This window comes from Egretta garzetta, unplaced genomic scaffold (genome assembly GCF_000687185.1).
Source record: "Egretta garzetta isolate BGI_Z169 unplaced genomic scaffold, ASM68718v1 scaffold98, whole genome shotgun sequence".
Classification (NCBI taxonomy): Eukaryota; Metazoa; Chordata; class Aves; order Pelecaniformes; family Ardeidae; genus Egretta; species Egretta garzetta.
This window is the reverse complement of record NW_009260611.1, coordinates 1,592,716-1,607,608: the sequence shown is the minus strand read 5'-3', so window position 1 is coordinate 1,607,608 and position 14,893 is coordinate 1,592,716. Positions and strand designations below refer to the sequence as shown.

Sequence of the window (14,893 nt, the reverse complement as noted above, 5' to 3'; positions counted from 1 at the left end):
GATCATCTATTCCAACCTTTCCAGGTAACAGCACAGTCTAGACAAGGTTTTCTGAGAAAAATCACTGAGGATGTGACCAAGGGGATTCAGTAGGTATAGGCTGCTTGGATCTCTAAAAGGCCTCTGACAACATCTCTTACAAATGTCTCTTCATAGAGGCCTGGAATAAGGGGGAAGATCCTCCCATGCTTTAACAAGTGAGTAAGCACTGAGTAACAGGAGGAAAGTGGTCAGCTTTCTTAAGGAGAGAGCTCACGAGTGGAGTCAGATGTTCAGTGTCTTCCCAAATAATATGGGAAGGGAGGTATAGAATGAAATTATACATCTTGATTAAATTATTCACGGTAGTAAAAGCCCAAGCTGCTTGAACAGGGTTGCAGGAGGATTTCACCATACCGAGACTGGCGGCAGGTGAATTCGGTGTTGATAAAAGCAAGGTAGAGCACGTGGAGGAACACGTGCCTCGTGTGCTTGCAGAAGGCTGGATATTGCCATTCAAGAAGAGATCTTGCAGTCCTAACAGATAAGTGTCAGTCCAGTGCATAGTAACAGTCAAAACAGTAAATAAAAGGGCAGGAATTTGTAGGAAGGGAATAGAGAACAAAACAGAAAGCCCAATTGTGCCACTGGTGTGGGCCATCTCCCCGTTCCTTTCCACCTAAAAAGGCATTTTTATAGGGGACGATACAGAGAAAGGCGAAAGGACAAGAAAACCTACTCAGTGCCTCTGTGTGCGGAATGCTCAACGCAGCTAGGGCTCTGCAACTTGGAAAAAAGGACAATAGGGGAATAAAAGTCTGATTGGCATAGGAAAAATGAACAGATAATAGTTGTTGTTTCCAATAATATAAGAACTAAAGGGCACCTTTCAAAAATAAAAGATAGTTCAAAATAAAAGGTGGTTTTCACACTCTATAAACTATGAAACTAATTGCTATACATGGTACTTCACATCCCAAAAGTTTACAGAAATTCAGAAAACGGTTTGAAAAATTCAGTTCATTAAACACAAAGATAGCACTTCTGCCCCAAGAGGGATCTGACTCTGATCTGCTGATAGCTGGAATTTAGGAAAGTACATCGGAAAAATGCCATTACATGCCTCATCTATTTTTATGTTCTTCCCCGGGGATCTGCTACTGGCTGCTGTCAGAGCAGTGGCAGGGGGGGACCTTTGCTCTGCCCCAGCGTGGAGGGAGGGTCCTATGGTACCAGAGGGGTACCTAGAACTGGATTTTCTTGAGGTGGGAAAACTAACTTTTGGTTTTAGTATTTTAATATGTGCTACCACAGCCTTTTCAGGGTGCCCTGTGCAGTGGGTAAGCCAGCTCGGCATGTGTTTGGAGAGGGTCCCCATGGACTGCCACTGCAAAGGACAGCCGTCGCCTCCTCCTGTCCCGGGCTGATCCTGCGAGGAAATGAACCCGCCACCAGCTCTCCCCAGACGGGAACTTCCGTGGTGGTTCAGTTTGTGGTTGCACAGTCACTGACGTGCCCGTGCAGAGGAGGGAGAACAGATCCCCCCCCGCCGGCAGCATCCCACGGTGGCACGGGGGTAGTCATCGGGCAAAGGCACACAGTCCATTCTGTTCTGCAGAAATCAAACCAAATGACTCTTTTTCAGAGATTGTTTTTAATACATCTCTTAGAGTAGCTGTGTGGGGTTTGATCTCGTTTTCCTTTGGCAGTTCAGCTGGTTTTCCCCTGTGGGTAGGGTTTTGACATGGCAGAGGGCTTGTGCTCTGGCTGATTAAAAGCGTGAAGCCTTCACTTGTAGGTCCCAGGACCATCAGCACTTCAGTGTCATTTCTGTTTGCTGGGTTGGGTTTTTTTTTTAAATGAAAAGAAAAATGTGTGGGGCTGTGTGTAAGCATCTTATAATATGTAGGAGCTTGTTTTTACTACGCTATCCAGCAAGCGTCCTTGCAGCAAGAAATATTAGGGAAGTTTGGGGATTCAGAAGAGAATTCCTATCAGTCTCCTGGGCAGTGCAGCACAGTCTGGATTTTTGTAGGAAGATGGCATTAATATTGCAGGGCGATGTTTGGCCTTTCCTTCTCTGTCTGAGGCAGCGCGAGGGGAAGCCATGTGATTTCAGTGGGTGTTGAGAGGTCGCTGCGTGCAGAAATGCCTCCGGGGTTCTGTGAACACGTCCCTGGTGGAGGCAGTCCCCAGTTACAGGACGGGCTCAGCTGAGCAATGCGGTTTGCAGGTAAAGAACGAGCCATAAAGGTTACAGAGCTTTCCAAACCGTAAATGTAGTGCTGTGCACAAGCGCAGGTCGCAGCAGGCTTTGCACTCTGCTGATGGGAGCAGCTCCTGCCTTTGCTTCCAGCGCATGAACTGATCCAGCTTTGCTGCAGAACAACGCAGATGTAAGGGTGGTAAATGCTGGCCCAGGGTGAATGAATGAGGTTGTGCTCTGGCTGGGTCAGTCCCAGTGAAAGCTGGACTGTTTGAGTGCTTTCCTTCTTCATTCCCTATTTTCTGGAGCAGCTGAATTAAGTTTGTAGTTTGAGTGAGAAAATGTCTCCCTCCTCCCCTCTTTTCCTGGGAGCAGCCTGCTGCAGCCTTAACGCTTCGGCTGCTTGTGCCCTAAATAATGGTACAGCGTTTGCCCGTGAAGCAAGAGAAGTTTTAATAGCCATGCAAAAAATACCTTTAATTCTACTGGAATTTTAACTGGTGTGGTACAATACAACAAAGATAGACCAATACTCCGAATGGTGTTGTAATATGAGGAACTCCCAGCTCCCATCCAAAGAGCCTTTCCCTTTGAATTGCAGTCATTTGAATATAGATTGAAATCGCATTAAGAAGCTGTAATGAAGAACAAATGTACTCCCTGGCTTGCCGCGCTCGAGACGTTCAGGCACTTTGGGAGCAGCCTGGGCGGCGCAGGTTTTTGTTTCTTTTCTGGAACTTCCTCCCTAAGGGCACCCCATGATGTCAGCGAGCCGTGAGCTCGCGGCTGAGCGCGCGCCGCTGGCAGTTCCCGGCCGGGCTCGGCCTCGGAGGCACAGCTGGGAGCTGAAGGCAGCAAACAGGCTGTTCCTCTGCGCTGTTGGTAGCTCCAAGCCCTTTGTGCTCCTCCGCCAGCCCTTTGGGACCGAGCATCACTTGTTAGAGGTCAAACCCTTGCCCTGGGGTCGAGCCTGACGGCAGCATGGTAGCCAGGGGGGGAATGGCACGATTCTGGAGCCTGGAGAGCCTTCAGATGGGTACGTGTGAGTAGAACATGCTCTCTCTCTTGCGCGCGCTGGTTTTTGCAGTGTTTTTAGATCGAACTGATATAAACTGTGGCAGTCAGGGTGCCTGATTCTGAGCACGCTTATACCGTGTCACCCATGGGAGCCTGCAGCCTTACACCAGTGACGAAGCTGCCAGGAGATCAGAATCAGTCCCAGGCTCTCTTTTAAGTTTTTGCACCCCGTTGGTGCGATCAGGAAAGCCCACCCCTACCTCGGATATTTCTGTCCATAAACAATAGAGGAATAGATGCAGAATGCAAGCCGCTGATTTTTGCCCGAGTCTAACTGCGAAGACAATGTGAGCTTGTTGGTTTGGTACAGAATAATGAACAGTTATCGGTCCCAGAATTGCAGTAATTTTTCATCTGGAGCCAAATGAATTAGGTTATTTTGATGTGCCGTTGTTACTGGAACAAACCAACAGGCAGTATGGATAGTACAGTGGAGATGTATGAAGGATCACCAGGGTTAATCTTTTTTGATGTTGCTTTAAAAGCTATAAATTGATGTAATGAATTATTTATTGCATATTTTTTTAATAAAGCAGTAAGTTTCACAAGATGTATTTTAAAAGTTTTATCAGTGCTCAGATTTTTGAGTCTGTAGGGGAAAAATGAGCTTGTTTTTTTAAATGGGGATTCTGCATCCTCACTGCTTAGGCAGATTATACCATTAATCTGAGTGTATATTTAAAATGCTTGGGAGTAAAAGAGAATGGTTGAATAGCCGTATGCTGTTATATCAAGACCATGCCATATTTTTCACTTTTAAAGGAAAGAAAAATCTTCCAAGTTTTTTAGGGAGTCTGTGCCATAATCCGCTTTGATCTCTCTTGCAAATCAATACCCAAATGACCAAAGATGCTAGTGATGGTATGAGCGCCCATAAGGAGGGGGTTGAAGTGTTTCTCCCTATAAGGTAAATAACAGATAGGCAGCGGCGTGCCTGTTAGTTGGGTAGGCATGTGGAGTAAAGCCAGAAGTCATCTCTTTGCGACTCTCACCCATCGGGAGCCCGGAGCTCCGCAGGCAGGCGGTACCCAGGCGTGAGGCAGGGTGGAGAAGAGGCAGGGTCAGGACCCTGCTACTTGGCCTTGCTGCCGGGTGGAAGCGGCAGGTTCAGTAACTCCACTTAAAAATCCCTTCCCAGGCACTTGGGAGTGAGAGAGATGCTCCGCAGGCTGCGTGGTCATTTATCTGGGACACAGTAGCCATTAGAAAAGCAGTTCAGTGCTGGCAGCTCGTTCCGAGTTGTATTATTTTTATTTTTTACTTTTTATTTTTTATTGGATTTTTGAGCACTGTATGATCTTCAGACTCTCTAGTTATTCACAGCTTGTGCCTGCTGTAGGAATAAATCTTTAGGGATAAATTAACAAGGACCAGAGAGGGTACTCAAGAGCTGGGCCACTGGTCCTGAACACTTCTCAATTACTAGCTCATCCCCTGTTCTGTTTGAACATTTCAGCTGGCTTTTACAGGCAAACCTGCTCTGAAAGGGTCTAACACTGAGCGGTGTGGACACGTGTCAGTCGCTGTTACTTGGTCCTGAGATCTGTCCCCAGTCCTCTTCACCTGCCAGTACAGAGACGATCGCCAAAAGGACCTACCACCCAGTGATGTCCCCCAAACGGGTTTTACAGTTTTATACAGTAACTGCAGATTTACACGTGCACAGTGACAGCCACTTACATGATGTTTCTCTTGGTTTATGTGGCTGTGTAGTAAGACGAAGCCCATCTTAGTTCTGGCCTCTGTTCCTTTACAAAGCTGCCTCTTTGGTCAGAAGACATAAAATTGTCAAACCAAGAATTTTTTTGTGATAAGGGGCAATTAGACTGAGTTTTTTCTCAGGCAGTTACGCCATGCTCAGTCCAGACTCCTTGTCCCCTTGGTCCTCCCCGTAGGTATCTCCATGCTGCCAGAGTCTCCCCCAGCACGGGGGGGAGAGCGGGGGCTGTGGTGTGGTCTGCCCACCCCTCTCATGGGTGGGTGGGCACGGAGCTGTTGGATGGTTACACCCCTGCGGGAGATGTGACGGTGGGACGGCACCCGGCCGGGGACTGGCAGTGGCCCCCTCCGGCTGCCGGGGGCCTGCTGGGGCTCTCTCCATCTGCCATGCGGGAACTGGCACAGGGACCTCCCTTCTGATTCAGGTCCTCTGAGATTTCCGCTGGGCAACAAATAAATAAATAACAGGGGTAGTTCTATTTTTTCATGCACAAAAGGTTGAATTTCCCAGTTTCATCAGCTGCTGAATGAGAACATTCCGAAGAAGAGTAAAAAGTATTTACTGGCGGAAAAGCAGTTTTCCTGAGCGCTCTGCTGCCCTCCACTTCTGCTGTTATTGTTATATTCGTGACAACAAAGGCAACTTCTCAGCAATTCCTCTTGCATTGTTTTTTTGGGGGGAATCATAAAAATGATGAAGCAAACAGCTGTTGCACCTTTGTTTTAGTTGCTGCAGATGGTGGGACGGAGTCTTCGGCCTTAGTGGACGACAATGGCAGCGAGGAAGATTACAGTTATGAGGAGCTCTGCCAAGCCACTCCCAGGTACCTGCAGCCCGGAGGGGAACAGCTGGCAATTAATGAGGTAACGTCCTGGGCTTTGCATGGCTGTAATGATGATGATGGGGGAGGGTGTGTATGTGTTTTCCACAGGTCCATGGAAAAAAATTATTCATATTAATAAAAAGTGCAATGGCAGTAGCCAGCATAGCAAAGAATCCAGCAGCCGTGGTGTCCTGTGGCTGGCAGGGCCCACGAGCAGATGCCAAGGGAAGAGCACAGTGCCTCGTCCTTCACTGGGAGCCTAACTTGTTAGCCTATGTAACTGCTGTGGAGCAGGACTCCACTTGTTCTCACTAATAAATACATGTATAGATTTCTGAAAATCCACAATTTTAGTTTTATCCCGTAGGAGGAGTAATCGTGGGTGCTCTAGTGAGGTATTTTGATCTTTTTAGTAATTTATAAACAGTTCATTGTTTACCTTTTGTCCTTCACAACCTCATTTTCTTCCCATCCCAGCTGATAAGCGATGGCAGCATCGTCTATGCAGAAGCTCTCTGGGACCATGTGACTATGGATGATCAAGAGCTGGGCTTCAAAGCTGGAGATGTCATTAGAGTTCTAGAAGCTTCCAACAAAGACTGGTGGTGGGGAAGAAACGAGGACAAGGAAGCCTGGTTTCCAGCTAGCTTTGTCAGGGTGAGTAACTGGGTTTTTTTTTTTTGCACTGTTGTCACGCGAGATTCTTTGAGTGTGACGGCGACGGCCATGGCATTATATTTACATGAAGGGCCTGATTCTCAACATCTTTGTATCTGAACGTCAGTGGTGTAACTCCTAATGACTTCTCAAGGAAAAAAGCAATAGAGAATCACACCCCAAGATCCCTTTAGCAACTCTGACACCTTTTACTCTGGCTTCTTCCTTTGTGTGGTCCTTTTCATAGAATCATAGAATGTTTTGGGTTGGAAGGGACCCCTAGAGGTCATCTAGTCCAACCCCCCTGCAGTGAGCAGCCAAAGGAATTTTCTCAAGCTGAAATGAGGGTAGCAGAAAGCTCGACCATGAGCAATCAGGGAGGATGCAGCAGCTTTCATGAGGGAGTCAGGGAAGCTACACTGCAGGGATTTCGTGGTAAAATAGGGCTTAATTTATTGTCACAACATTATGTAGGAATCTGGTTCACAGTCTGAACTCCCCGGTCAGAACTCAGCCAGATTAATGACAGTGTAACTCTCAAATGGTATAAAATTGAACTAAGTTCTGGAAATTAATTTAAAGAACTTTCCGAGAGCCTGTAGTGAAGCTTGGGCCACACTGTATGAAGCACTACACAAAGGGCAAGAGATGGTTTCTGCCTTTGCCCTTCCTAGATCTCCAGCCAACGTGGGCAATCAGACAAAAGTCAAAAAAGGAGGTGCTGTTACCCACATTGTACAGATGGGGAACTGGAGCAGAGGGAAACTATTTGAAAGTCTTTCAGTTGTCTACTTTTGTAATTTTTACCCATATGCTGGCTTGGACAAAATAACACATAAACTATTAGTAAGGGTCAGAAATAAGCTTGAGTATGAAAAATACACAGGCAACACCATGTGGTATCTCTCAGATACTGTGAGTAGAAAGCCATGTATTTAACCAGACAGAAATCTCAACACTTTATTTGAATGGTACACTTTACTTGAACACTTTATTTGAAGTGGGTACAAGGAGATAAATCCTGTTGTGGAACCCTCTCTGTAAGGTAAGAATGGAAACATTTCTGTAGCAAGTCCTCTCTTAATTGTAAGAAGTTTGTAACAGTTTTATCCCATTTTGTAAAAGTTTGCTGCTTTACTCTGGTTTACTTTGTTTGTTCTGGCTGCAGCTGCGAGTTAATCAGGAAGAAGTGCCAGAAAATTGTAGTAGTATCCAGGATGAAGAACAAGATGCAGATATTAGCAAGCATCGACAGAAAATAGCTGAAAACAAGGATCAGATGAGAACCAATGTTATACAGGAAATTATGAACACAGAACGAGTCTATATCAAGCATCTCAAGGACATCTGTGAGGTACATGCTTTAACCTGAGGGCGTTCTGCTGACCTAATGTGAACAAAACATCCCATATAAGTTGAGAACCGGAGTGCTTTCTTATATCAAAATATTCCTAATTGCACTTCTGAGGCTGTCATTCAGACCCTTCTCTTGTGTCCTCTTATGGCTTTCCTCTCTGCTGACTGCCACAAGGCACCACTTCCTTTTTTTAAAAAAAAACATTCCACTTCTGACATGGAAAAAGTGCTTTGCTTATCCGACAGCTATTTCCATAATAATGAGAGAAGGAAGCCCAGTTTATTTAGAACTTTTTACCACTTGGTTTAGATAGAAAGTTTTCAATAACTTTAATAAAATCAATTAAAGTTCAGGGACAAAACTTTTTGAAAGTAACTTGAAAAGAGAATGTTTGCTGGGTGAGATTTTTTTTTTTGTTTTCTCCAACAAAGAGATTTTTGCTGGATGCTTAGAAGCTATGAAGAAGTCTTTAAAGGTGTTTTAGAGCTACCTAGCTTGTTTGAACCATAAAAAGTGGGGGGTTTTCTGCTTTTTCAAATTTTGTTGGAGACCCACACTTGGACAAGAAGCTTCTTAATACTTTTCATTGAAGTTTGCCTCTTCTGACGTGAACTGTGACGCATTTGACCCTTATTTGACTTGTACTTGTGGTTAGCATCTGGAAGAGTGCTAAGCAACCTAGCAAAATATTCTTTGCACCCATAGTTTGCTAGGTGCTGCTCTGTATTTGTCATGTTGTCATCCTTTAGTCCACCACTCATCATTAGATTCTTTCATGGACAACAAAGAAGACAAGACAGCAGTGGTTTTTTATTATTTTTTTTTTTAAATCAGGCCTTTTTAATGCATTTTGAAGAAAGAGAAAAGTGAAAAAAAAAGACAAAAGTTGGTTGCTAACTGGCTAATTTTAAAACATTAAATGTAAGTTTTGTCATTTAGATTCACTGTTTACTTAAGCTTGTAAGCTTGACTGTGTGCCTAAAAGATCAGGGAGGAACTTGTACACGCAGCTGTGTCGCTGCCATGGTTAGCTGAGTTCTAGGACATGGCTTTATATTTTACTGACCTATTAATTCTTAGACTGATATTAAGAATTAATTTTATCTAGTACATATATTCTATACCTCTTTTTAAAATCTGTCATGCCTCTGCATTTAGTACAAGAGAGCAAACACACATTTTCCAAGTAGAGAAATGATGCTCCATGTTCAACATGTGGGGTAGGGAAGGTCTGTTTTCCTCAGGGTGAATCTATAGGGTGGTGCAAACAGGACATATGGGTGAAAATATACTCAAGTAAGACTAAGCCAGAAAAGCTACTGCAAATAGTAATCCAAATTTGCAAGCTCTACTCTAGAATGAATCACTAGGGCTGGTGCAGTTCAGATCATGAAGCTGGAGCATACCCAGAAAAACATTTTACATTCAAGAGGTGTCTGCAGTCCACATTACAAGAGCTGCACAGGAATTAGTTTTCCTTGTCGGAGTTACCTTCCTAACAGTAGTAAATGTGGTAGCTGGCTTGCAGCGTAGCCACTGCACAGCTCTCAGAGCAGATGGCTGTGGAGGAGACAGGAATATTCGTAACAGTGCCAGCAACAGTCAGGGTTCCTTCCTGCTAAACCTCACCGGAGCAATTGCATGGATTTTTACAGCTGTCTGCTACCAAAGCGATTCAATCATAGAATCATAGAATCATTAAGGTTGGAAAAGACCTCCAAGACCATCAAGTCCAACCGTCAACCCAACACCACCATGCCTATTAAACCGTGTCTCAAAGTGCCACGTCTACACGTTTTTTCAACACCTCCAGGGATGGGGACTCCACCACCTCTCTGGGCAGCCTGTTCCAATGCTTGACCACTCTCAGTAAAGAAATTTTTCCCAATATTCAGTCGAAACCTCCCCTGGCACAACTTGAGGCCATTTCCTCTCGTCCTATCACTGATTACTTGGGAGAAGAGACCAACCCCCACCTCACTACAGATTTGGGGGAAACCTGTCTGAAAGCAGCCACACGTAGGAGCCTGGCAGATAACCCCTATCACACCAGTTAACCTTCGCACTCATCTATATCCCGGCACCATAACTGATACGAGAGTATGAGCTCAGCAGCTATTCCTGGGTATTCAGCCCCTGCACTGCAACCTCCTTACCGCGCTCGGCTTTGTGGAGCAGGTACCCAAGGATGTGCTGGCTGCACGTGGCAGCTTCTGCTGCATGTTTCAGCCCTAAGAGGCCCCCGATCGTACCTTTGCTTCTTAGCTGTGCAAATGCCGATGCGATCTAATGTTGGTTACTGATGGCAGAGCAGAATTTGCTACGAGGGCGTTTTAAAGCTGGAGGACTCAGTCACGTAACACTTAATACTGGAGACGAATAAAGTGAACTTCTTACAAGTAAAGAGAAAAAGCTGGAAAAGTGATTGTACTTTTATGTGAGGTCTTGCCAATTCTATTACCTCCTGCCAATACTGTATGGATTTTACCAAACAGCAGCATTCCGAATGCATTATAGCATGTTCTACATTTTGCTTCTCTGGCTTAGACTGTGCCCTACTTACCTACTGGTTAAGGAACCAGTACTTTAGCCCTGGTAGAAATTGTCTTTATATAATTGTTTTAGGGTTTGTTCTCATCCACATAGAGAAGAACTTTTATGGCACAGAGAAATTGCTCCAAAAAAGCGCAGCAGCTAAAGTAGTAGCATACACGGGGCCTTAGGCTGGGCTCACCTCCAGCTTGGCGAGTGGTGGTTACCAGGAGTTGTGAATGGGCTTTACACACTCTGCAGGTTTCTGGTTCCCTGGTTCATTTACAGTACTGTGAGACAGAATTTGGACTGCAAGAATCAACGCGTAAACTTTTCAGGTGCAAATCTGAAATTGCATGTCCGCGTTTGTGTGTATGGCTGGGAAACCACTCACCTGCCCCTAGATCACAGGGGTTTTGCCAGCTCAAATGGGCTTGTTCAGGGTAGAACTTGTCTTCATATCTTCAGACTAAAGAGGTTTTTTTATTTCATTTCCAGGGTTATATTCGGCAGTGTCGCAAACATACAGGGATGTTCACCTCAGCTCAGTTAAGCACCATTTTTGGCAATATTGAAGATATTTACAAGTTCCAAAGGAAGTTTCTGAAGGATCTTGAGAAACAGTACAACAAAGAGGAACCTCATCTAAGTGAAATAGGTTCATGTTTTCTTCAACATGTACGTTGCAGAAGTCCATTTGATTTATGAAATTAACAAAATAAGATAAGAAAATGCTAAGTTACCATGTTAGGAGGGAATTTTAGTAACAAGTGCTTATCAAATACTAAACTATGTATAGGTAGCATTTTAGAATGTAAAATAATTTACAATTAAATAATTATTTAAATGTTTTAGATTTCTCCTCATCTTTAGCAAGCATGTAACTTTGTACACAAAACAGTAGCTATCACAGATGGACTATTTGCAGTGATCTTATATCGGGCATGCAAAAAGTTCCTAAAGAAAGTAAGGGAGGAAGGTGGTGGGGAAGGAGGCTGTGAGTTCATGACAGGCACTTGCCAAGCCTAAAGAAAAGTACTTCTTAAAGTGGGTTTGATTATCCTGACTCAATGGAGGCCTCTATTTCTGTGTTTTTACGAAGAAGGTACATACTTTTGACCGTTACAAAGTAGATTTCAGCATAGCTTCAAGGCTGATCAGCCTGGAAACAGTATAGGAAATGGATTAATTAATTAATCTAATTAGATATAGTAGATGTTACAAAAATATCTTTCCTCCTTTATAGACAAATTCTTTAGTTAAAGCTTTGACTTTTTTTTTTAATAGCAAGAAGGCTTTGCTATTTATTCCGAGTATTGTAACAATCATCCCAGCGCCTGCATAGAACTTGCCAAACTAATGAAACAGGGCAAATACCGTCACTTCTTCGAGGCCTGTCGCTTGCTTCAGCAGATGATTGACATTGCCATTGATGGTTTTCTTCTCACACCCGTTCAGAAAATCTGCAAATACCCTCTGCAGCTTGCAGAATTGCTCAAATACACCACTCAGGAGCACAGGTGAGAGAATTAAAAAACCAAATCTTCTAATAGTAGTAACACCTAATTACTTGAGCTTTCTGTGTGACACAACACTGAGGCTTTTGAGATGAGAAACGAAACTCCCATTGACCACTGTAGACTGGAGCTCCTTCCTAGATGGGCAACTTGGAACCATCACAAATATTAACAAAAACGGTATCTGAAAATGCAGCCCAAGGGACTGACAGGATGCGTGACAGAATGAGGAATAAGTGAAAGAGGGAAAATTAAAGGAAGAAGGTGCTGAAATAGGATGCAGGGAGGGATGTGTAAATACGAGCGAAAAAAAGCCAATATGTTAAAGAAAGAAAGAAGAAAATCCAGAGAAGAAAGGGGGAAGCTGCATAAATGTTGTGGGCACAAGAAAAGGTAAAGAGGGCCTTTGAAAAAAACCACAATCTGAGCAAGTTTGGAGGTCATGTTTTTTAGAAACTTATTAGTAATAAACATTGCCTTCATTTGCAATAAAGTCCAGATTTTGGATTTCCAGCTGGGATAAATAAGAATTGAAGTTGCAGGTTAATAGCCTTTCTAGTATACCCCTGAGCTGATTAAATCTTGGACTAAATTAAGATTTAATCTTTAAATGTCTGCCTTTTTACCTTGTATAACTGCAAGAAAAATGTTCCATTGTGACCCCTGTGCTCAAAGTCCAAATGCAGCCTGAGGCAACGCTTCCTTGGGCAAAGTCTGCACTTCTTTAACCTAGAGAAAACTCCCCTTGGAGACCATGGGATTTTTGCCAAGGGGCAAAATATAGGGCGTGTGAAGTGCTGACATCCAGGTTTGAAATGCCTCCATTCAGTTCTGTGGCTACCTGGGAAGTCCTGCAATCACAATTCCTAACATGGGTATCTCTTTCACTGATACTAATTTTAGAAAGATTATTCTGTGAGCTATGAAACCTGCAGAGGAAGTGACAGCAAGGTCTTGCTACCTTCCACCCATAGGACCTGTTTTCCTCCTCTGTGGCAAAGCACCCAGAGATGCCTACAGGTGCCCAGTGTACAGAGATGCTCACAGACAGGCAGCCCTGCACCCACACAGAGCCTTGGTAAAGATCCAGCCAACTGGGTTTTTTTTGTGGTAGCTTTTTGTTTTGTTTTCATGAAAAGTTTGAAGATCCCCTGTGCACAGCCTGCTGTGAAGGCCACAGGTTATGCAGCAAGCATGGAATAACGTACACGCCAACAGAGAAAGAAGGAACTGAGATAAGGAAGGGCAAGAGTAGCAGCGTGAATATCGTGCGGTCACCCTGTAGGGCATCTCCCTGATGTTAGTGGGATCCTGTTATTGTTAATCTCCCTTTTTGTACACGGTGTGGCAGAAAAGAGTTTCCATAGATCCAAATAGAGGGAGGAGAGTAACGTGCAGATTTAGAAGGGAAGCACATCCGTCAGCAGCTGCCGATGAAAATAGGAACTGAGACAGAAGCAGATAAAAAGGACAGCGAGGCTGACCCCTTTGCAGGATTTATTTCTGGCTTGTGCTGTTTTCTACCTCTGGGTCCCTCTTCTGCAAGAGGTGTTCTGATAAAGGAGGGAAGGCAGCTGCTCTCCTGGGACCCCGAGGCAAGAAATACATCTCTTTCCTTCTCTCTTCTCCAAGACTCCATTTGAGGAAGGTGGAGGAGTGATGGATGCTATTCAAAGGGGAACGATAACCTGCCTACAGGTTGGGGAGATTCATAAGCATGTGGGGAGCTCAGGGAAAGAAGGAGGGGAGCAGTGCGATGGCAGAAGGACAGGAGGCTTGCATTTGACCTGGAGCAGGCAGGGGAAGGCGGAAAACAGACCATTTCGTCAGCATTGTCTCCTTTAACTCCTCTCTTTGGTGCCCATGTTCTTGGGTCCCTTGCTCACCCTGTTTGAGGTTGCTTCCAGTATTTTTCCTGCCCACGTAGCGTTCTCTGTGTTCATTGACGCAGCCATTGGGAACAAGGAGAAAATACAGTTGTTAAACATGATTAAAGGAATGCCCTTCCCAATAAAATCCCACTAAAATCTCACTTAAAAACAAATTCCTTCGGTGAAGTGTAGGTATCACTGAGGTCAATGGGAGTTCTACCACTGTTTTCAGTAGAGATAGTATTTCATTCATTAATCCTCTGCCTCCTTCCACCAGTATAATGATTTGCCCCTGGATAAAGCCTAGCAGTACAGTAGCACTGAATTGTACAGACTACTACATGAGGTTCAGGATAGCTGAGAATCAGGTTTCTCTTATTTAAGTACCCTGAGTAGAGGGATAAATGGGTAACGCGGGCTAATGCTTCAAGCGCTGTGTCAGAGTTTGAGATTGCATCACATCCATTGCATAACTGATCTTTGAAACGTGCCTACATTTCACAGTGATTATAACAACATAAAAGCTGCGTACGAGGCTATGAAGAACGTAGCGTGCCTGATCAATGAGCGAAAACGAAGACTAGAAAGCATAGACAAGATTGCACGTTGGCAAGTCTCTATCGTAGACTGGGAGGTAAGTGTCAGCCTGTCCCTTTCCTGAGCAAAGGTACTGTGTACAGTACTTCGTGTCCTCTCTAGGATATGTCTTTCTGCTTGGCAGGCAGGTTGTGGTGTCTACTCTTCACCTGGTCATCGCTCAGTTAAAAGTCCAGTTGCTTCATTTGCAGTGATTTTGTTACTGATTACCTCGTGTATAAATCAGGAAGAGCAGCATGTATTGACACCAACATTTGTCTTTGAGATGACACTGGACTGAGATGACAAAATGGATTTTTTTTTAAATGCTAGACCTATAGAATCTCTTTTGGATTTTTGGTAGTTCTTTCAGAATTTGAACCCGCTTCACTGACTTTAGTGAGTTTCCTCCTGATTTATGCAGAAGTAGAGTAGAACAGAACCACATTCACTGAGTTTGCCTATATGAGATCATCTGCATCCTATGACATTTTCAAATCCAAGAGTAAAAATACAAGGAAGATGAATGAACTTTAGACTTGATTGTAAAATGACAGTGGTTAGGCACACAGTAAGAT

The 14,893-nt window shown here is 44.2% G+C and overlaps 1 protein-coding gene across 4 annotated transcripts in view; it reads left to right on the top strand.

Moving 5' to 3' along the window:
* SPATA13 (spermatogenesis associated 13) overlaps positions 1-14,893 on the top strand; it is a 46,209-nt gene that overhangs the window by 24,674 nt on the left and 6,642 nt on the right. The window contains exons 1-7 of one of the 4 annotated variants that reach the window (XM_009644890.1): positions 3,167-3,221; positions 5,709-5,845; positions 6,283-6,462; positions 7,631-7,816; positions 10,850-11,029; positions 11,639-11,871; positions 14,244-14,373. In XM_009644890.1, the coding sequence (XP_009643185.1) occupies positions 3,167-3,221; positions 5,709-5,845; positions 6,283-6,462; positions 7,631-7,816; positions 10,850-11,029; positions 11,639-11,871; positions 14,244-14,373 (1,101 nt within the window). Of the gene's footprint in view, positions 1-3,166; positions 3,222-5,708; positions 5,846-6,282; positions 6,463-7,630; positions 7,817-10,849; positions 11,030-11,638; positions 11,872-14,243; positions 14,374-14,893 lie in introns of those variants that run through there. The other 3 variants (XM_009644889.2, XM_009644891.1, XM_035900431.1) reach the window with 3 other exon arrangements.